At 45.4% G+C, this 23,518-nt stretch overlaps 1 protein-coding gene across 1 annotated transcript in view; it reads right to left on the bottom strand.

Annotated features, from left to right (window-relative positions):
* Positions 1-2,378: 2,378 nt before the first annotated feature.
* The window catches only part of GPA33 (glycoprotein A33), a 32,933-nt gene continuing 11,793 nt past the window's right edge, over positions 2,379-23,518 (bottom strand). The window contains exons 3-6 of the mRNA XM_022560092.3: positions 20,282-20,434; positions 5,419-5,538; positions 4,559-4,691; positions 2,379-4,024 (exon numbers count right to left, since the gene is read on the bottom strand). Coding sequence (XP_022415800.2) covers positions 3,886-4,024; positions 4,559-4,691; positions 5,419-5,538; positions 20,282-20,434 — 545 coding nt within the window. The 3' untranslated portion in view covers positions 2,379-3,885. The remainder of the gene's footprint in view (positions 4,025-4,558; positions 4,692-5,418; positions 5,539-20,281; positions 20,435-23,518) is intronic.

The raw sequence follows: 23,518 nt of genomic DNA, 5'->3' as shown, positions 1-23,518 counted from the left end.
CTCCTTGAAGACAACCAACTTCCCTTGTTATGATTCCATGCCCAGTAAGCAACTGAGGACATGGTGCCCATAGGGTGAGAATGCCTGGGTCAGGTGGACAGAAGTCCATTCTACTTGACAACTGTAAATAGCAAATTGACACTCTGTGTTTATCCCAAATGCTAAAATTCACTGTACCTCAGCTTCCTCATTTGTAACATGGGCACAATAATAGGATTTATCTCATAGAGTTGTGGTGAGGATTATGAGATGTTCTATGGAAAGTGCTTGAAACAAGTGGCTGGCTCAGAGCACCTGCTATCTAAGTGCTTGCTATTAGTATTGTACATCAGGCTCTGTGAGTCTGGTTAATGTGACTCTGCCTTTGAAAGCCAATGCCCTGTCAGAGTGCACAAAAGCAACTTAAGAACAAGACCCTGAACTGCGGCTAATTTACCAAGGTACATATTGCCTGGCAGGGAACTCTCTGGGCAGCTAGAGTCCTTCTTTGGGTAATGATATGCATGCCTGACCTTGCCATATGCCTTAATATTTGAAAGTACAAGTGAGGATTGCATGAAAAACTGTCTCAAGTGCTTAACAAGTGTCTAGCAAACAATCTTCCCTCAGACAATGGCAGCCTTGGACTCTCTTCTCAAACACCGTTAAGACTTTGAACTGTCAGCTGGAAACCCTGTATTGGGAAGGAGGCTGTACTATTGGGCTAATATTGACTGTAAGAGAACCTACAATAATCTGATTCTCATTGAGCTTCTAGATTGAAATAAATTCAGCAGGAGAGTGTAGTGTCACCAACTGATAATGTGATTTGGACCCAAGTAAGAGAGACCTGAAATGGAGGACAGAAGGGTCAGCGCCACCCCCATTCCACTTGTGAAACTCCTCGTTTTCCTTCAAGATGCAGCCCACACATCACCTCCTCTTTGAAGCTTTCCTGAACCCCTCCGGCTGAGTTAATCCAGCCTCCTGCCACTGCGTTCTTGTGGCATCTTCTCCATTTCACATGATCATGTTCCCGTCTGTCACCTCCATTGGAATGTAGCTCCTTCCGAGTAGTGACGTCATAGTGACCTTTATATCCCCAGCAGCCAGCACTGTGCTTGGCACATAGTAGGTGCTCACAAAATATTTGTAGCTGAATGAATGCAGTTGGTCCCGATTTCCCTCATTTTCTTGCCTAAGCCTGGAGCTAAGGTGGGTGAACCTTCAGAGCCCTTCCAGAGGCAGAGAGGTGAGCCAGGCTGGGATGGGGGGAGGTGGGTGCCTCCCTTCCACAGCTACCTCAAGAATATGTGTGTAGAACCTTGCACCAGGAGGGCTGGAAGGCACCCAAAGTATCTAGAGGACGAGGAGATGGCCTTGGGCAGGATACGAAACTATTCACTCAACAAACAGGTATCAAGTTTTGTGTCAACGTGCCACGCCATGAGTAAGATTCAGTTCCTATTCTCATGAATCTCACAGGCTTAGGCAGACACAGACTGTGGTTATGACAGTACCGTGGGACAGGTGCTGGGATGGGGGGAGCACAGGGCACCACGGGAAGAACATGGAGGAGAGGACCTTGAACATATGGCAGGAGAGGGTGGCAGAGCTGAGCGCTGACTGTGGGGCAAGCTGCTTGGGGAGGAGTCACCAGGTCTCTGACAGCTGGAGCGGGATGGAGGTGGCGCTGCTTCCTCCCCTCTCTCAGGAGGGGCGCTATTTGGGGTGTAACTGGCAGGGGCCTCCCCAGCATCTTCCTTGAAGCATATGCCTGACTCCCAGGCACTCGGAATGTTCTTCCACAAACAGACAGGCTCTGTCTCGCCCCCGGCAACCACTAGCGACACTGCCTGACCCTATAGTGGCCACAGTCGATGGGACCCACAGAATCTGACCCTCTATTCCTCTCGCTCGACTCTGTCACCTCACCTCACCTCTCCTAGGAAGCCCAAGAGGCCCACGGTTGGTCGACATAAGCCCACGAGACATAAGCTCTACCTTGGTATGAATAAAACCCACCTTAATGGACTTGAGGACACAGGGAGGGGGGAGGGTAAGCTGGGACAAAGTGAGAGAGTGGCATGGACATATATACACTACCAAACGTAAAATAGATAGCTAGTGGGAAGCAGCCGCATAGCACAGGGAGATCAGCTCGGTGCTTTGTGACCACCTGGGGGGGGGGGTTAGGGAGGGTGGGAGGGAGGGAGATGCAAGAGGGAAGAGATATGGGGACATATGTATATATATAACTGATTCACTTTGGTATAAAGCAGAAACTAACACACCATTGTAAAGCAATTATACTCCAATAAAGATGTTAAAAAAAATAAAAAATAAAACCCACCTTAAAAAAGAAATAAGAATCTCCACTGACAGTTTTATTACTACTGATGGCATTTTTTACTGAAGCAAAGAATTTAACAAAATATATAAAAAATATATTTTAAAAAATCACAGATGGACAACAGATTTACAGAATTGTTTTTATAATCATCCAGGAAAAAATGACAGTGTTTACTTACTAGTAAATTGCATTTGGGTAAGACCAGCCACTGGGTCACAAGACCCAAGCAGCCAGGACACTGCCTGAGCTCTTAGGAGCAGAAGAAATAATCGACCAACAGGGGAGAGGCTGTGGAAGGGGCAGCAGGACAGCCCAGCCAGCAAAGCAGAGGCGGCAGCCCAGCCAAGTCAGGAACGGGCAATGTCAGGGCAGGGGTTTGGTATCAGGAAACAGAGGTGGACACGTCAGTTACTCTGGTCTTGAGAGGAATCACTATGATCTGAGAAGCCAGGACCAGCTGCAAACTAGCTCCTCTGTGTGTGCTCACATGGGTGTGTGTTCATTTAAATTATCTCCCACTTAAATCATGAAACTAGCAAGTGGGTTTGGGTGGGAGTCATTTGTGTCCACAATCCCATCAGGGAGACCAGAGAGCGGAAGGCCCAACCTACCAAAGCAGTTTCCCCAATTAAACTGGATTGAGCACCCGCTAGGAGTGCTAGGAGGGCTGCCGGCTGCAAGGACTCCGGGGAAAGCAGAGGGAGTGAGGCCCATGTCCTGCCCCCTGGAGCTCACACTGTAACACAGGGGGAGAGACATGCTCAGACAACTGTGTCATGTGGCCCATGATGGGCGTGGGACAAAGTAACAAGATTGTCTCCATCTGTGTGGGAGATTAGGATGGGGTTATAGAATTTGCTGGAATCTGAGATGGGCCTGGAGGGACAGGTAGGATTTGATAGGCAGAGATGGGAGCTGCATAGGCATTCCCAGCCAAACAGAGAAAGCAAAGCCCCATGAAGGAGTGTGCAGTGGGAGCTGGGGTGGCCCTCGCAGGGAGCATCTGGAATGTTCAGGAAAGTTGCGGGAGATGCGGCTGGAAAGGGAGCTTGAGGCCAACGTGGGTCCAAAGCGCCAAAGTTGCACAAATGAAGGGACTCCTTTACATACTCGTTTATTCTTTCATTCATTCAACAAAAATGTATTGTGCACAAAACCTCTGCCAGGAGTCGTTCCCCTGGGTGCTAGGCGCTCAGGTGGAGAGGGCAACTCTGGCCCCCCGGAGGCTGGCGTCACCCCCACGGAGCGGGACAGGAGCGCCATGGGGAGGTGGAGGCCGCTGCCTAGTCCAGGGTGAGGGTGGGGCCCTGAGCCGGGCGCAGCAATGGGAGGGCAGCTTCGAAGGTGAGCACCCTTGACAAGCTGTCACAAGTGAGATCTCCTTGGCCAGGCCAAGCCAAGTCCTCCAGCAGCCGACATGGGGGAAGAAGCATCCCATCAATGACTGGGACCAAGGGTCAGAAAAGTGGGGCTTGGAAAGGACAGGGGAGGCATGGAGGCAGGGGGATGACCCCCTAATGCTCCCCCTGACCCCCTCCTGCAGCAGGCCCTGGTCATCGGCCAGCCTGGTCAAGGGACTCTCGGCTGGGGCCCCTCTGGTCTTCATTCCTGTAGTCAGCCTCGCCCTCCTCTTCCTGTCTTCTGGAAAGCTCTGTCAGCTGCTCTGGTGGCTCCTGGTAGCCCGCCCGATTCCTGCAGGCCGTGAGGACAGAGGGGAAGGGTTTGCCCTCACTCACTCAGACCTGAGGGAGCTGGGCTCAGTGCTCCCCACGGGACAGCCATCAGATCCCCATCCCCACCCGTCCAGCGGCAAAGGGACGCTGGGCTGAAGGGCTGGGCTCAGAGTGGAAGCAGGGTGGCACGGACTTGAGCTGAGGGCATTATGGGAACAGGCTGGCTCTGCGAGGGGAGCAGGGAGCGGCCTCTTACAGAGCCTCTGCACCCCCCTACCCCTGCCCTGGGCACCCACCGGAAGCCCCACCCTGAGATCAGAGACTGGAGAACTACAGGCCTTGGAGTCAAGTTCCGGACTGCAGTGCCACTTTAGGATTTGGGTGAATCATTTACTCTTTTCTCAGCTATAAAACGGGGCTGATAAAAGTTATTTTTTACTGTTACCAGCTGCCCCCTGGGGTGTTATGAGTGGAAGAGGCTGTGAAGAGCTGGGGTGCATCTTCCCAATGTGCTGAGACCCTTGCCAACGGGCTGCCCACCCCCGACACTCACGGCCGCGTGACGTCCGCATCCTCAGCCTTGCCAGTCTCCCGGCAGCAGCAGCAGTAGACGATGATGCCGATGACGATGAGTGCCGCGGCCACGCCCCCCGCGATGCCCGCATACAGGGCCACATTCATGGAGGCTGCGAGAAACAGAGCCGCACGTCCTGAACCCCAACCCCAGTCCCCAACGCGAGCCCCCAACACGAGCTGAGGCTCCGGGTGGTGAGCACGCCGGGGGTGAGGAACCACAGCAGCAGGCGTCTGGGAGGCGGGAGGTGGTCCCTCCCAGGCTCTGAGCGGCCCCAGTCATCCTCCCAGCCCAGGTGGCCGCGCTGCCTGCTTCTGGTAGCGTTCCATGAAAGTCACAGCCTCGTGGGAATGTGACCAGACAAGGGGGACACTCTTCAGGATGGAAGCGTTGACAAGGACAGATGGCCAACAGATTTGGAGCCAACGGGCTCCAAAAAAGTCCTCGGGTGTCAGTCATGCCAGCTCCTACTCTAGTTCATCCCCAAGATCATCAGGGTATCCCACCCCAAAAGGATGGGGTCCTGACTCTGTGGCAGCCCAGTCTGGGCACTTCCCCCTTGCCCCCTGAGCGACCCTAAGGGCAGGCAGGACCGAGCAGGTCTCCAGAAGCCAGCCTAGGGCACTATTTCCAAAGAACCCAGGGAACTGGAGACTGGCCTCCAGATGAGGGGAGCCTGGGACAGGATCATCTGGCCGTCACCTCAGCCACCCTGCCAATGGGAGACCCCCAAAGAGGCTGCCCAGTTCACCTCCATGTTGGTCCCTGTCAGCTGACTCTGGACCACCAGCCTGTCACCTCTGGCATTCGTCCTCCCTTCCCCCCCAGACTGCTCTTACGAGGTCTGACAGCCACAGTGATGTTGCAGGACTCCATCCCTACATCATTGCTGGAGGTGCAGATGTAGTAGCCCGACATTTCTGTGGAGATGTTCTTCAGAGAGAAGATCTGTCCTGTGACTGAGAAGGAAGAAGAGTCAGGCTGAGGAGACGGGCCACCGGAGTAGAGCGAAACGGCTAGGGAAATCCTAGGCAGATACAAGCACCGCCACTGAACGTGTCCAAGCCTCATCTGTAATATGGAGAAAATACCTACCTCTAGGGCTGCAGGAAGATTAAACCAGGCAGGCTGCACAATTCTAAAGTGCTTAGAATTCAGGCAGGCATCCTGGGTTTGAAGCCTGGTTCTGCCACTTATTGACTTTGGGCAAGGAACTTAGCTTCATTGAACCTGTTTCTTTATTTATAAATAAAATAATAATAGTGCCTGCATCACACAGTAATTGTGAACATAAAATGAAGTACTAACAAATACAAACCCACAGCCAAATGGCTGATGTATAGTAAGTCTTCAGGAAACATAATATACATTATACATTGCGTGGAAATGCTTTCTAATTAGACCACATAATTATAACCACTTTTATAATCTTCAGAAACAGAATTCCTTAGCTTGGACTCATGTGAAAGAAGGCTTTAGAATTTCAAGAACTCTGACCTCTGGATTTCTGTGTGTGAGTGTATGTGGTATTTGTATGGGTGTGTGTGTGTGTGTGTGTGTGGTGAGGCAGGGAGGAGGCAGGCTGTCGGTCTAGACTCTTCCTCTTCCTCTTCCACCATTTAAGTAAGCCATTTAAATTCTGTGAGCCATAGCTGCCTCATCTGGAAGTGGGAGGGAAAGCACCTGATTCTCCTGAATTCAGGGCAATGGTCCAGATGTCTTCTTGAGAAACCTTCCTGCTAAATCTATGATCCTATGGATTTCTTCACCTTGAAATGGAGAGCTTTATGCTTAGACAAATTTTTATGTCCTGTCCTCAAAGATGCTCTGTCATAACTGCTGTTTGGAGAGAAGAGTTAGAGACCTTTGTCCTCTAATTTGCTGCAGAGCCTGCCTACCCCACTATCAACAGGTGGTTATACTTCATCCAGAGGAGCTGTTCTAAACTGAAAATAGGATCCAGCCACTGCCCTGTTCAGACATTTCAGAGGCAGCCCATCGTCTTCAATAACAAGTCCAGGCTTCTTAATATGGACGTGACATTACAGATCTGGCCCTGGAAATCACTCCAGCTTAACCTCTTGCCAGTTCGCCTGGTGTCCAATCCTTTCCCTGCCCAATTCCACTCTGTTGCAAGATTGTATCTCGGTGTGGATTTTTCTTGTCTGGATGTGCTTCCTCAAATACAATGTCCTCTGATTCTTCCAACAATCTTGTATGGTAGATGGAACAAATATTTCTATCTCCAATATCATAGTGGTAACTGGAGAGGCTTAGAAAAGTCAAGTGACTTGCCCAAGGTCACAAAATTAAGAAATGACAAAACAGTAACAAAAATTCCATTTGAGGTCTAGAACTCCCTGGAGAAGTTGACAACTTACTTTAAAAACATTATAGGAAAGAGAACAGAGAGGGTGATAAGGAGAAGAACATTCCAGGACCTTCCAGATCATAGATGAAGAAGAAACACAGTTCATGAGTAAGTGCCCTGTTGTGGTCACCAAAAGCACACCACAGAAGAGGATGTGGATCCAGGTGCCCTGCAGCACCACCTGCAGGAACAGGCTGTGTGATTTTAAAGGCTAGCATCGTACAGAAACACATCATTTATTTTCAAGATGAGGGCTCCCTAACCAAGAAACTTTGTGAACAAAATTCCATATTTGATGGGGCGACCAACAAACCTATCTTACACTGCTGAGCCTGTGGAACTGCCAAGTACAGACTCACATTTTATGGGAATTGGTCTGAGAAGACACACCCAAAGGTGTGCTTATCCACATATCCACATCTATAGTATGAACAAAATTGGGCTTCTGGTTGGAGACAAGATGGCAGAGTAGACAGACTTGAGCTCAACTTCTCTCACAAAAACACCAAAATCACAACTAACTGCTGAATAACCATCAACAAAAAAGACTGGAACTTACCAAAAAAGATATTCTACAACCAGAGACAAAGAAGAAGCCACAACAAGATGAGGTTCTCCCACAGGAGTGAGTTCTGAGCCCCACATCATGCTTCCCAGCCTGGGGGTCTGGCATCAGGAGGAGGAGGCCCCAGAGCACTTGGCTTTGAAGGCCAGTGGGGTTTGATTGCAGGAACTCCATAGGACTGGGGGAGATAGAAATGCCACTCTTGGAGGGTGTGCACAGGTCTCGTGTGAACTGGGACCCAGGGAAAAAGCAATGATTTCATAGAAGCCTGGACCAGACATACCTGCTGGTCTTGATGGTGGGGGGGGGCGTCTCCTGGGAAGGTGGGGGTGGAACTGGCTCACTGTGGGGACAAGCACTGGTGGCAGAGGTACTGGGGAGTACTCATTGGTATGAGCTCTCCTGGAGGTCGCCATTTTGCCACCAAGACCCAGCCCCACCCAACAGCATGTAGGCTCCAGTGCTGAGATGCCTCAGGCCAAACAACCAACAGGGCAGGCACACAGCTCCACCCATCAGCGCACAGGCTTCCTAAAATCTTCCTGAGCCCACAGCAACCTCTAAACACACCCCTTGACACAGCCTTGCTCACCAGAGGGACAAGACACAGTTCCACTCACCAGTGGGCAGGAACCAGTCCCTCCCACCAGGAAGCCTGCACAAACCTCTAGAACATCCTCACCCACCAGGGGGCAGACACTGGAAGCAAAAGGAACTACATCCACGCAGCCTAGGGAATGGAAATGGCAAAGGAATATGTTTCAGATGAAGGAACAAGATAAAACCCCAGAAGAACAACTAAGTAAAGTAGAAATAGGAGGTCTACCTGAAAAAGAACTTAGAATAATGAGAGTGAAGACAATCCAAGATCTCAGAAAAAGAATGGAGGCATAGACCAAGAAGATACAAGAAATGATTAACAAAGAGCTAGAAGATATACAGAACAAACAAACAGACATGAACAATGCAATAACTGAAATGAAAAACACACTAGAAGGGATTAATAACAGAATAATTGAGGCAGAGAATAGATAAATGAGCTGGAAGACAGAATGGTGGAAATTTCTGCCATGGAACAGAATAAAGAAAAAAGAATGAAAAGAAATGAGGACAGTTTAAGAGACCTCTGGGACAACATTAGAAACACCAACATTTGCATTAGAGGGGTCCCAGAAGGAGAAGAGAGAGAGAAAGGGCCATAAAAACTATTTGAAGAGATAATAGCTGAAAACTACCCTAAAATGGGAAAGGAAACAGTTAACCAAGTCCAGGAAGTGCAGAGAGTCCCATACAGGATAAACCCAAGAAGGAACATGTCAAGACGCATATTAATCAAACTGACAAAAATTAAAGACAAAGAGAAAATATTAAAAGCAACAAGGGAAGAGCAACAGGTAACATACAAGGGAATCTCCATAAGGTTTTCAGCTGATTTTTTAGCCAAAACTCCGCAGGCCAGAAGGGAGTGGCATAATATATTTAAAGTGATAAAAAGGGAACACCTATAAACTAGAATACTCTACCCAACAAGGCTCTTGTTCAGATTTGACAGAGAAATCAAAAGCCTTGCAGACAAGCAAAAGCTAAGAGAATTCAGCACCACCAAACCAGGTTTACAACAAAGCTAAAGGAACTTCTCTGGGCAGAAAAGAAAAGACCATAACTAGAAACAAGAAAATTACAAATGGAAAAACTCACCAGTAAAGGTAAACATAGATTAAAGGCAGGAAATCATCCATACACAAATATGATATCAAAATCACTAATCATGAGAAGAGAAGAGTACAAATGCAGGATATTGGAAATACATTTGAAATCAAAAGACCAGCAACTTAAAACAATCTTGTATATGTATAGTCTGCTATATCAAAACCTCATGATAGGGACTTCCCTGGTGGTCCCGTGGTTGGGACTTTGCCTTCCAATGCAGGGGGTGTGGGTTTGGTCCCTAGTGGGAGAACTGGGATCGCACATGCCTCACGGCCAAAGGGCCAAGGCATAGAATAGACACAGTGTTGAGACATATTCAATGAAGGCTTTAGAAATGGTCCACATCAAAAAAAAAAATCTTTAAAAACAAAAATAACCTCCTGATAACCACAATCTATTGAAAATCTACAATAGATATACACACAAAAAAGAAAAAGGAATCCAAACAGAACACTAAAGTGAGTTATCAAATCACAAGAGAAGTGAACAAAAGACTAAGGAGGAAGAAAAGACCTACAAAAACAAATCCAAAACAATTAACAAAATGGCAATGAGAACATACATATCAATAAATACCTTCAACATATATGGATTAAATGCTCCAAGCAAAAGACATAGACTGGCTGAATGGATACAAAAACAAGACCCGTATATGTGCTGTCTACGAAAGACACACTTCAGATCTAGAGACACATACAGACTGAAAGTGAGGGGATGGAAAAAGATATTCCATGCAAATGGAAATCAAAAGAGAGCTGGAGTAGCAATACTCATATCAGACAACATAGACTTTAAAATAAAGACTGTTACAAGGGACAAAGGACACTACATAATGATCAAGGGATCAATCCAAGAAGGAGCTATAACAATTGTAAATATATATCCACCCAACATAGGAGCACCTCAATACATAAGGCAAATGTTAACAGCCATAAAAGGAGAAATCAACAGTAACACAATAATAGTAGGGGACTTTAACATCATACTTACATCAATGGACAGATCATCCAGACAGAAAATCAATAACGAAACACAGGCCTCAAATGTCACATTAGACCAGATATGCTTAATTGATATTTATAGAGCATTCCATCCAAAAGCAACAGAATACACCTTCTTCTCAAGTGCACATGGAACATTCTCCAGGATAGATCACATGCTGGGCCACAAAGACAGCCTCGGTAAATTTAAGAAAATTGAAATCATATCAAGCATCTTTTCTGACCACAACACTACGAGATTAGAAATCAACTACAAGAAAAAAACTGTAAAGAACAAAAACACATGGAGGCTAAACAACATGCTACTAAACAGCCAATGGATCACTGAGGAAATCAAAAATACCTAGAGACAAGTGAAAACAAAAACATGATGTTTCAAAACCTATGGGACACAGCAGAAGCAGTTCTAAGAGAGAAGTTTATAGCAATACAATCTTACCTCAGGAAACAAGAAAAATCTCAGATAAACCACCTAACCTTACACCTAAAACAACTAGAGAAAGAAGAATGAAAAAAACCTGAACTTAGTAGAAGGAAAGAAATCATAAAGATTAGAGCAGAAATAAATGAAATAGAGATGAAGAAAACAATAGAAAAGAACAGTGAAACTAAAAGCTGGTTCTTTGAAAAGATTTTAAAAAATTGATAAACCTTTAGCCAGACTCATCAAGAAAAAAAAGGGAGAGGGCTCAAATCAATAAAATTAGAAATGAAAAAGAAGTAACAACTGACACTGCAGAAATACAAAGGATCATGAGAAATTACTACAAGCAGCTATATGCCAATAAAATGGACAACCTAGAAGAAATGAACAACCTGGAAGAAATGGACAAATTCTTAGAAAAGCACAACCTCCCGAGACTGAACCAGAAAGAAATAGAAAATATGAACAGACCAATCACAAGACTGAAATTGAAAGTATGATTAAAACACTCTCAACAAACAAAATTCCAGTACCAGAGGGCTTCACAGGTGAATTCTACCAAACATTTAGAGAAGAGTTAACACCTATCCTTCCGAAACTCCTCCAAAAAATGGCAGAGGAAGGAATACTCCCAAACTCATTCTATGAGGTTACCATCACCCTGATACCAAAACCAGTCAAAGATACCACAGAAAAAGAAAATTACAGGCCAATATCACTGATGATCATAGGTGCAAAAATCCTAAAGAAAATACTAGCAAACCAAATCCAATAATACATTAAAAGGATCATACACCATGATCAAGTGGGATTTATCCCAGGGATGCAAGGATTTTTCAGTATCCACAAATCAGTCAGTGTGATACGCCACACTGACAAATTGAAAAATAAAAACTATATGATCATCCCAATAGATGCAGAAAAAGCTTTTGACAATATTCAACACCTATTCAGGATAAAAACTCCAGAAAGTGGGCATAGAGGAAACATACCTCAACATAATAAAGACCATATATAATAAACCCACAGCTGACATCATACTCAATGGTGAATAGCTGAAATCATTTCCTCTAAGATCAAGAACAAGACACGGATGTCTGCTCTTGCCACTTTTATTCAACATAGTTTTGGAGGCCACGGTAATCAGAGAAGAAAAAGAATCCAAATTGGAAAAGAAGAAGTAAAGCTGTCACTGTTTGCAGATGACATGATACTATACATAGAGAATCCTAAAGATGCTACCAGAAAACTACTAGAGCTAATCAATGAATTTGGTAAAGTAGCAGGATACAAAATTAATGCACAGAAATCTCTGGCATTCCTACACACTGATGATGAAAAATCTGAAAATGAAATTAAGAAATCACTCCCATTTACCATTGCAACAAAAAGAATAAAATATCTAGGAATAAACCTACCTAAGGAGACAAAAGACCTGTATGCAGAAAATTATAAGACACTGATGAAGAAATTAAAGATGATACAAATAGATGGAGAGATATACCACGTTCTTGGATTGGAAGAATCAACACTGTGAAAATGACTCTAGTACCCAAAGCAATCTACAGATTCAATGCAATCTCTATCAAACTACCACTGGCATTTTTCACAGAACTAGAACAAAAAATTTCACAATTTGTATGGAAACACAAAAGACCACGAATAGCCAAAGCAATCTTGAGAACGAAAAATGGAGCTGGAGGAATCAGGCTCCCTGACTTCAGACTATACTACAAAGCTACAGTAATCAAGACAGTATGGTACTGGCACAAAAACAGAAAGATAGATCAATGGAACAGGATAGAAAGCCCAGAGATAAACCCACGCACATATGGACACCTTATCTTTGATAAAGGAGGCAAGAATATACAGTGGAGAAAAGACAGCCTCTTCAATAAATGGTGCTGGGAAAACTGGACAGGTACATGTAAAAGTATGAGATTAGATCACTCCCTAACACCATACACAAAAATAAGCTCAAAATGGATTAAAGATCTAAATGTAAGGCCAGAAACTATCAAACTCTTAGAGGAAAACATAGGCAGAACACTCTATGATATAAATGACAGCAAGATCCTTTTTGACCCACCTCCCAGAGAAATGGAAATAAAAACAAAAATAAACAAATGGGACCTAATGAAACGTCAAAGCTTTTGCACAGAAAAGGAAACCATAAACAAGACCAAAAGACAACCCTCAGAATGGGAGAAAATATTTGCAAATGAAGCAACTGACAAAGGATTAATCTCCAAAAAAGCAGCTCAGGCAGCTCAATAACAACAAAAAAACAAACAACCCAATCCAGAAATGGGCAGAAGACCTAAACAGACATTTCTCCAAAGAAGATATACAGATTGCCCACAAACACATGAAAGAATGCTCAACATCATTAATCATTAGAGAAATGCAAATCAAAACTACAATGAGGGCTTCCCTGGTGGCGCAGTGGTTGAGAGTCCGCCTGCCGATGCAGGGGACACGGGTTCATGCCCCAGTCCAGGAAGATCCCACATGCCGTGGAGCAGCTGGGCCCGTGAGCCATGACCGCTGAGCCTGTGCATCTGGAGCCTGTGCTCCGCAGCGGGAGAGGCCACAGTAGTGAGAGGCCCGTGTACCACAAAAAAAAAAAAAAAATCTAGAAACAATAAATGCTGGAGAGGGTGTGGAGAAAAGGGAACACTCTTGTACTGCTGGTGGGAATGTAAATTGATACAGCCACTATGGAGAACAGTATGCAGGTTCCTTAAAAAACTACAAATAGAAATACCATACAACCCAGCAATCCCACTACTGGGCATATACCCTGAGAAAACCATAATTCAAAAAGAGTCATGTACCAAAATGTTCATTGCAGCTCTATTTACAATAGCCCGGAGATGGAAGCAACCTAAGTGCCCATCATCAGATGAATGGATAAAGAAGATGTGGCACATATATACAATGGAGTATTACTCAGCCATAAAAAGAAAGGAAATTGAGTTATTTGTAGTGAGGTGGGTGGACCTAGGGTCTGTCATACAGAGTGAAGTAAGTCAGAAAGAGAAAAACAAATACTGTATGCTAACACATATATATGGAATCTAAGAAAAAAAAAAGGGTCATGAAGGACCTATGGGTAAGATGGGAATAAAGACACAGACCTACTAGAAAATGGACTTGAGGATATGGAGAGGCAGAAGGGTAAGCTGTGACAAAGTGAGAGCGTGGCATGGACATATATACACTACCAAATGTAAAATAGATAACTAGGGGGAAGCAGACGCATAGCACAGGGAGATCAGCTCCGTGGTTTGTGACCACCTAGAGGGGTGGGATAGGGAGGGTGGGAGGGAGGGAGACGCAAGAGGGAAGAGATATGGGAACATATGCATATGTATAACTGATTCACTTTGTTATAAAGCAGAAAACTAACACACCATTGTAAAGCAATTATACCCCAATAAAGATGTTAAAAAAAAAAAAAAAAGCCCATTGAACAAGAGCAGAGGCCAGAGCAGGAGGCCGTGAAGAGGCGGGCTCAACAAGAGCGTGAGAATGCTGCCAAATACACCTCTTTAGGGAAACTGTAATTTTTCATTGAGACGGAAAAAGAAATGGAAATTGCTGACTACTCCGGATATGTAAAGTAAGAGCTGCTAGGATTGTTGGTGCCACCTTGGGTACCAGCTGTTCTTCCATATATAGATAAGATAGGTATAAATTTCTCTATTTATTTTGATATATTTTAAAACAATAAAACTGAATAAATAAATGTAATAGAATTAATAGATGAGTAATAAACCTTTTGAATTTTGAGATGCTGCTAAAAAAGAAAGAAAGAAAATCCTAAAGATGCTACCAGAAAATTACTAGAGCTCACCAATGAATTCAAAAGTTGCAGGATACAAAATTAACACAGAGGAATCTCTTGCATTCCTATACACTAACAATGAAAGATCAAAAAGAGAAATTAAGGAGCAGTACCATTTACCATTGCATCAAAAAGAATAAAATACCTAGGAATAAACCTACCTCAGGAGGCAAAAGACCTGCATTCTGAAAACAATAAGACACTGATAAAAAAATTGAAGATGACACAAACAGATGGAAAGATATACCATGTTCCTGGACTGGAAGAATCAGTATTGTCAAAATAACTATACTCCCCAAGGCAATCTACAGATTCAATGTAAAGCCTATCAAATTACCAATAGCATTTTTTGCAGATCTAGCACAAAAAATCTTAAAGTTTGTATGGAAACACAAAAGACCCCAAATAGCCAAAGCAATCCTCAGAATAAAAAACAGAGCTGGAGGAATCAGGCTCCCTGACTTTAGACTACAAAGCTACAGTAATCAAAATAGTATGGTACTGGCACAAAGACAGACTTTTAGATCGATGGAACAGGACACAAAGCCCAGAAATAAACCCACTCATCTATGGTCAATTAATCTATGACAAAGGAGGCAAGAATATACAATGGAGAAAAGACAATCTCTTCAATAAGTGGTTCTGGGAAAACTGGACAGCCACATGTAAAAGAATGAAATCATAACATTCTCTAACACCATACACAAAAATAAACCCAGAATGGATTAAAGACCTCAATGTAAGACTGGACACTGTAAAACTCTTAGAGGAAAATATAGGCAGAACTGTGTTCGACATAGATCACAGAAATATCTTTTTGGATCCACTTCCTAGAGTAATGAAAATAAAACCAAAAATAAACAAATGGGACCTAATTAAACTTAAAAGATTTTGCACAGCAAAGAGAACCATAAACAAAATGAAGAGACAACCCACAGAGTGGGAGAAAATATTTGCAAAAGAAGCAACCGATGGATTAATCTCCAAAATATACAAACAGCTCGTGCAGCTCTATGTAAAAAAACAAACAACCCAATCAAAAAAATTGGCAGAAGATCTAAATAGACATTTCTCCAAAGAAGACATACAGATGGCCAAAAAGCACATGAAAAGATGCTCCATGTCACTAATTATCAAAGAAATGCAAATCATAGCTACAATGAGGTATCACCTCACTCCAGTCAGAATGGCCGTCATCAAAAAATCTACAAACCATAAATGCTGGAGAGGATGTGGAGAAAAGGGAACCCTCCTACACTGTTTGTGGGGATGTAAATTGGTACAGCTACTAGGGAGAACAGTGTGGCGGTTCCTTAAAAAACTGAAAATAGAGCTACCATATGATCCAGCAATACCACTCCTGGGCATATATCTGAAGAAAACCATACTTTGAAAATTTACATGCACCCCAGTGTCCACTGCAGCACTATTTACAACAGCCAATACATGGAAGCAACCTAAATGTCCATCAACAGATGAATGGATAAAGAAGATGTAGTACATATATACAATGGAATATTGCTCAGCCATAAAAAAGAATGAAATAATGCCATTCGTAGTAACATGGATGAACCTAGAGATTATCATACTAGGTGAAGTAAGTCAGACAAAGACAAATAGTACGTGATATCACTTATAAGTGGAATCTAAAAAAATGATACAAATGAACTTATTTACAAAACAGAAACAGACTCACAGACAGAAAAACTTATGGTTACCAAAGGGGAAAGGTCGGAGGCGGGGGGAGGGATAAATTAGGAGTTTGGGATTAACATATACACACTACTATACATAAAAATGATAATCAACAAGGACCTACTGTATAGCACAGGGAACTCTACTCAATATTCTATAATAACCTAAATGGGAAAAGAATCTGAAAAAGAATAGATATATGTATATGTAAAACTGAATCACTTTGCTGTACACCTGAAACTAACACAATATTGTAAATCAACTATAATAGAAAATAAAAATTTTTAAAAAGGAAAGAAAAAAATTATAAAAGTACTGGATGCTCATTACAAGAATTTATACATGTATTACATTACACTCATTACAAAAATATATACATATTATACAAGAATTTATGACATAAAACTATTACTTCAATTCAGTCCAATGTTTATATTCTCATCACATCAGCTCAAAACAAGATGATGAGCATCCCTGTCCTCTTGGCGTTTCCAGTATATAAAAGAAGACAGACATGAAACAATGGTGATTACAGGGTGTTTTATAGAGTTCAAAATGGAAGTGCAATTTGATCTTAATCTCACTTGAAGGGTCAGGGAAAGCTTCTATGAAGAGCAGAGAATAAAATAAAAATCATCTGTAATATCACCAGCTGTAAATAACAGCCCTTTGATTTGAAGTTATTTTCTTCCAATCTTCTTCACATACACTTTCTTCAGATTCTTCCCTTGAAACCCAGCATGCTATTCTCTGGATACTCATTTTCTATAAAATGCTACTCGTTCTATCCTAGAATTCCATACCTTGGTGCATTTTTCTGGAATACTGCTTACATGTGATGTTAATATACGTTACCGAGAAAGTGGTCTACGACCAAAGCAAGTTTAGAAATCATTGAGTTAGAGCTTCTGATGTGCTAATGAGCACTGGGCATCTCCAACAGGGGGTTTCGATATTAATGGTCTCATTTTCTAAACCAATTGGATTTTTATATTTTTAAGAGGCATCTTGAAGGAACACAAGAGCATTCTGGGAAATGTTCTATGACCCTGGGCAATGTTTCAGGGGTGTATAGCTCTTATCAGAGTCCCACTATTTTAGCACGTGAAACTCAGTCTATGTGTTAAATGTACACAGCACACTGCAGACAGATAGAAGGCAGAAGACCTCAGACTCCTCCAGGACCTTCCCAATTATCAGAGCCCAGCTTGGAGCTCCTGGCCTTGTTTAGGGTGTTGGAACATATGTCATCCTAGGCCAGAGTCAGCACTATCCTGCCCCAGTTTCTCAAAACAAACAATGGACATTAGAAGCTACTTTTGGATTAACCACTGCACACCCATTGCCACAAGACCTGCTTTGATTCTGATCTGGGGCTCTCAAGCCCCTTTTCTTTTTGGAAAGGACCCAATAGTTCCTGAAATCTGGCTACAATGAATGTTTCCGCTGCGGTGGCGACACCTTGTGGTCAAGACGGGAAATGCACAGGACAATAGGGCTCCCACATTCCTTCTGCTCCAGCTGGGGAGAAGTTTACCTCCAGAGAAGCCCTGGTCTGCCAGAGACACTGATGTCAAATTGACAAGACTTAACTTTCCTGCCCTCCACCCTCCTTCCTTGACATCCAGATTACTACTCCTTCAGTACATGAATCTCAGCTGACTGGGACAGTTCAGAGCTATCACATATGTGATCTCCTCTTACTCTTTTCATAGCCTTTCGGGAAGGCAGTATAATGATAGTCCCAGGTTTTCACATGAAGATATTAAGGGTCAGAGAGGTTGTGAGTGACTTAAGCTACAAAGTGGAGAATTCGGGACTCAAATCCTTGTGTGCTGATTCCAGATTCCCTGTTCTTTTTTCTGCTGGCTTGCCTCCACTGATCCAAGTCAAAGGAAGCAATCTCTAATGTTGAGAATTCTGTCTTTAGATGTAGGAGGGTTGAGGAACTCTGCTCCCCAAATTGCCCACTGTGGACTTTTAAAATGTCTTAAAGGTCAGAAAGGGGTTTGGACTGACCCACAGAAGAAGAAGACACAACAGATGCTCTAGGGCCCCGTGAGGTAGGTGGAGCCAAAGGCTTTGAGAACCATGCCCACCTCACAGCACCATCCAGATGCAAGCTTGTGTTGTTATTACCATTAACCATGCTTTTCTGGGTCACTCCCAGGTCCCAGTTCTGACTCTGAGTAAATCTTATCTAGAGGCAAGATAAATGTTTTCCAAAGTAACTAAGTGCATCTCCCTTTAACCTACTTTCATGCCCTCAGGTTTCTCCTCTTTTGGATCACTGAAAAACTAAGCTTTGGTTTCTAACAAGCAGAGGAGTCTTTCCTGATGGAGGCAGGAGAGCTGTGAGCGGGGTGCCCGTTTCCTACAGGGCAGAGGCCAGCCTCCCTAGCCTGATGCACAGGCCCTGCGCGATCTCTCTTCGCCGCTTTTCTTACGGCAGTACCTCCCATCATTCCCACATGTGTGGTTCCTGTACTGTTCTCCAAGCTTGGCCTACTCATCCTTGAGGACCCAGTCCAGATAACAGCTAATAATTCTACCAGGCCCTGGTCTCAGTACTTTATATGTACTTTTATTTAATCTTCACAACATCCCTATGAAGTAAATACTAGTTTCATGCCCCTTTTATAGATGTACAAAGGAAGGCACAGAGAGGCTAAGTAACTTGCCAAGGTCACACAGCTAACAAGTGGCAGAGCCAGGATTCAAGCCCACGCCGTGCTCCTAACCAACATGATCTCCTGCCACCTCAAGTGCCCCCACCTTGAAGAAACCCTCTTTGACCCCTTTATGCATACTCTGGGTTCCAGCACCACTGGATACAAACTATTGCAGCATTTACCACCTTGCAACCCTCAGCTTTGGGCCCACCTGTACACACTTTGCTGGAAGGTCAGACCAACCAGTGTCCATGGCTGACCTTCTGCGACCATTGCTGGAGTCCCTGGGCTGTTCACAGGCCAGAGGAGAGCTGCCACGTGGTTTTGACACATTCAATAAAACTTGCCAACCAGAAATACGTAAACAAAACCAGAAGCTTGTTGAAATCCACAATACATCTTCTACTTTACATTGAATGGAGTGGGTTCTACTAATTCCTTTTTTACTTTTAAGAAGTTCTTGTTTTGCCCCCAAACAAATGAACAGTAGAGTGGTGACGTTCACCCTGGTTTGACCGGAGCCCCTGTCTGTGCATTCACCCAGCAAGGCTCGCTCTCCTGTCCCATCTCCTCAGAACCGTTGTCTACATCCACCGCTCCGCCTCCCACTTCCTTTCCACCCACACTGGACAGAAAGGCCTCCCAGAAGTTAATCCAATGGGACCTTCCAGGCCTTGTCTTCCTCGATCTTCAGGAGCGGTGAGTGCAGCTGGCCAGGCAGCCAGTGTGCACAGGGGCCCGGGGATTCCACCGGGGTTTTCCCACATCACTTGGCTCCAAGGTAATGACAGTGGGATGTTTATACAGCTCTTTTTTTTTTCCCTTTCTTTCTTTTTTTTTTTTTTCAGTTTGTTTCCTGACCAAAAGGTCAAATACCAAGCTGCCCTGTACAAAACCAGTCCCCTGACAACCATAGCAGGACCTACCATTTCCTTCCCTGGGAATGTGGGATCCTTACAGCAGACCTGGTCCTGTAGTTGGGTGGGACCATAAAATGGGGGTGAGTTTGGGGGATGGGGATCCCCAGGGGAGTCTGAGATGGACCTGCCTGGCTAGGGGATGGGAATAGGAAATTCCCCACCCTTAAGTGGAGCCATAGAATTAGACTTGAGGCCTTAAATGTATACTTTAGGACATAATCATAACCAACACTAAAATCCTACCTAGTGCTTTTGCACCGACTGGTTATTGATACTTGCTTACTCAAGAGAATTCAGTTATGGGGAATAAAGAAAACAAGTTAACATTTACTACGTTATTATTTCTCAAAACAACTTATGAGGTAGGTGCTATTAAGAGAAAATGCTGCTTAGAGAGATGGTCCAAGATATTGCAGTGCCAAATGCAGGGTGGAGGGAAAGGGGCAGCCTTCGGGGTTGGGGGGGTGGCTGGCCGTCCTTGCTGACCCCGTTACCTAGTGCGACTTGACGCTCCTGGTGCAGGACATCATAACTTTTCCAGCTGTACTGAGGGGCTGGGGAGCCCTCCTTGGATTGGCAGGTCAGCTGGATGTTGCTCCCAATCACAGTCTCTCCCTCAATGCTGCAGTCTGGCTCGGAGGGTGGCACTGTGTAGGGGAGGGGCCAAAGAGAAGCCATGAATTAGTTGGCGCTTGATGATAGCCACCCCACCCCCACCCCAAACACACACACAAACGAAAATACTGCCTTGTTTGTTTACAGGCAGAGAAATGTGGAGACCATTCTTAGCTCACAGGCCATATAAAACAGTCTGAAGCCTGGATTTGGCTGTAGTTTGCCTATCCTTGGTTTCAATGAAAGCCTCTCTCTCTGAAGCCCTTCAATTCTAACTTCTTAGGAATGTTCCCTTCACTTAAGCATTACCGTCTTCCCATGCTTTGCTGGTAAAATGCAATTGCCACAAGTGACTGGGTGATAGGAGAGACCCCTGGTGGCAGCAGGGTTACGTGCAGAGTGAAGAATGAGGGTTGAGGGGATGGAGGGGCCGGAAGGAGCAGACACAAGAAAAGGAAAGCCCACAGAAAGAAGGTTATGGGACTGCCCTGGTGGCGCGGTGGTTAAGAATCCGCCTGCCAATGCAGGGAACTCAGGTTCAAGCCCTGGTCCGGGAAGATCCCATATGCCACGGAGCAACCAAGCCCGTGCACCACAACTACTGAGCCTGCGCCCTAGAGACTGTGAGCCACAACTACTGGAGCCCAGGCTCCACAACAAGAGAAGATACCTCAATGAGAAGCCCACGCACCCCAACGAAGAGTAGCCCCCGCTCACCGCAACTAGAGAAAGCCTACGTACAGCAACGAAGACCCAACGCAGCCAAAAATCATAAACAAATAAAATAAAACTTATTAACAAAAAAAGAAAGAAAGGAGGTTACCAAAACCAACTGACCGCCCTCAACTCACAAGCCTAACCTGATCTCCCAGAATTCCTGAAGACCTTAAGCCAGGGTCTTTCACTCAGCACTGTTAGTTAACATACCGCTGTGTAGAGTGGTTTGTTCTACAAAACCTATCAGGCACCTACAGTATGCCTGTCATTGCTGGGCGTGGGGATGACATAGTGAGTACTGTTTTCATGTTCAAGGAGTCCAGTGGGGGCAATAGACAAGTAATCAAACAAGGACCAGGCAGGAGGCAAGGATGCTGAGACAGGACAGGCACAACAAGGGACACTGACCCAATCACAAAGCCAATAGTAGACGTGATTGGCGGAGGGGGGCGGGCAGAGAAAGAGAGGGGAGGGCACTCCAGGCAAAGGGAGCAGCCTGTGCAAAGAAGCATCGAGTATGCCTGGGACTTCAGGTCACGTCCTTGAGGGTGGGAAGAGGACGACACCCGGTAGAGAGGACTATTACTGGAATTCCCCAGTGGTAGGCTTGTCCCCTCTGCTTCTTTCTTTATGTGCCCCCTTGGATGGCTTGCTTGCCCCAGTAAATAGCGCTGCCCTTTCTACAATCTAGACTGCACATGTGCATGGTCACTGGGCATGGCGGGTGAATTCCAATCTCTGTTTGGCCCAGAGTTGCCAGGAGAAGCTACCCAGGACACATCTCTCCCCTCTAGCGCCACAGCCCATGATATTTCCTCTCTGACACTGGCGGTGGTGGCTGGGTGTGCCCCACGTCTCCTGCTATCTTAGTGAGGGCCAGCCAGGCATGGGGTGAGCATGGGGCAAATCAGAGGCATTTCCTACTGCCACCCCCAATCGGACAGTCCCTAAACTTAAAAGGCCCCAGGTTCAAGGACAGGACTCAGGTATCCAGGCCCAGACCCACAGGACTGAAGCAGCCTGGGAAGGGAGAGGCTGCTACCCGCAGGCCACTCTCACAAGCTGCCCTCCCGTCCTCCCTGCTGACCCAGCAAGCAGGCACCTGATGGACAGAGAAAGTGAGCATCACTTCCGAGGAGACCCGGACCAGGTCAGGGTTGCTAAGCCAAGCTTTATCTCTTGAGCTCTCCAGAGGGACAGGAATATCCCTCCCCACCGATCAAAACTGTCACCTTTGTTTCCAGGTACGCTTTTACCAGGAAGCTAAGCCTTTATTCCACAAAAAGAGAGCTGGCCACAAATATAATACCACCTTCAAAGTCTCACATTGACTCAGAGTCATGCTAAATGTGCATGCCTGGTAGCCAAGCCTTTCCACAACCGGGTTTCTTTGTAATACAAGCCAAAAAGGAGAGAGAAGGGACTGGGGCAAATGAGCACCTAGAGAAACACAGAAAACCATGCTGAACATATCCGAAGACTAGCTTTCTTTTTTTAATGCCAATAGCTGCCCTTTGCCAGTAGGCAGTGGTTTTTTTGTTTTGTGTTGTTTTTAATATTTATTTATTTATTTGGCTGCACGGGGTCTCAGTTGCGGCATGCTAGTTGCCGGCATGCAAACTCGGTTGTGGCCTGTGGGATCTAGTTCCCTGACCAGGGATCAAACCCTGGCCCTCTGCATCGGGAGCACGGAGTCTTAGCCGCTGGACCACCAGGGAAGTCCCAAGACTAGCTTTCTTATACCACCATTTGCTGAGGGAAAATTATTAAAAGCAAACCCTTAATCCACTCCGAGGCAGCAGTAGAGATAATGGCAAACAAGGACCAACCATCCCCTAAGAGACCCACCTTATGGAGGAATGTATCAGGGTCCTTTCCCAGGGCCCTTAATCTCGGCCCCCAAACTGCCTTCCCGGCTCACGTCATCCTAGGCACCCCCAGCCCTCGCTCAGTTCAGACCCCTCCCTGAAGCTCCCCTTCTCAGTTCCCACCGTCAAGAACAGCTAGGACCTTGAATCAGACAGATCTAGTTCAGACTGCCCTTCTACCCGCTGCGGGGGGGTGTGAGACCCGCGAGGACTCTTGTGGATCTCGGATTCTCAGTTGGTGCGTCCTATCTCCCAAAACCGAATGCAGATACCACCTGAATACTTATAGAGGGCGGCGGAGTGAAGGGAGGGATCGGGGACCCTGTGGGTTCCCAGGCCTCTCCAAAGCCTGCGACTCCCGCCGCAGACGTCAGGGGGCGCCAGAGGCCGGGGAGACGACCTATCCTGCCCGGCGGCGCCAGGTCGCCGATACCCGGGCCAGGTGGTTTCCCCGCGGTGACCAAGAGGGCGCGCGCCCCGCCTCGGTCCGGAAGCTCCGTGTTCGCGCCAGTTTACTGTGAGGTCACGCAG

This window comes from Delphinapterus leucas, chromosome 1 (genome assembly GCF_059928025.1).
Source record: "Delphinapterus leucas isolate spDelLeu-1000000601 "Yukka" chromosome 1, BTC_Dleu_Yukka2, whole genome shotgun sequence".
Lineage (NCBI taxonomy): Eukaryota > Metazoa > Chordata > Mammalia > Artiodactyla > Monodontidae > Delphinapterus > Delphinapterus leucas.
Note: the sequence above shows the minus strand (reverse complement) of the source record. Positions and strands in the feature narration are given on the sequence as shown.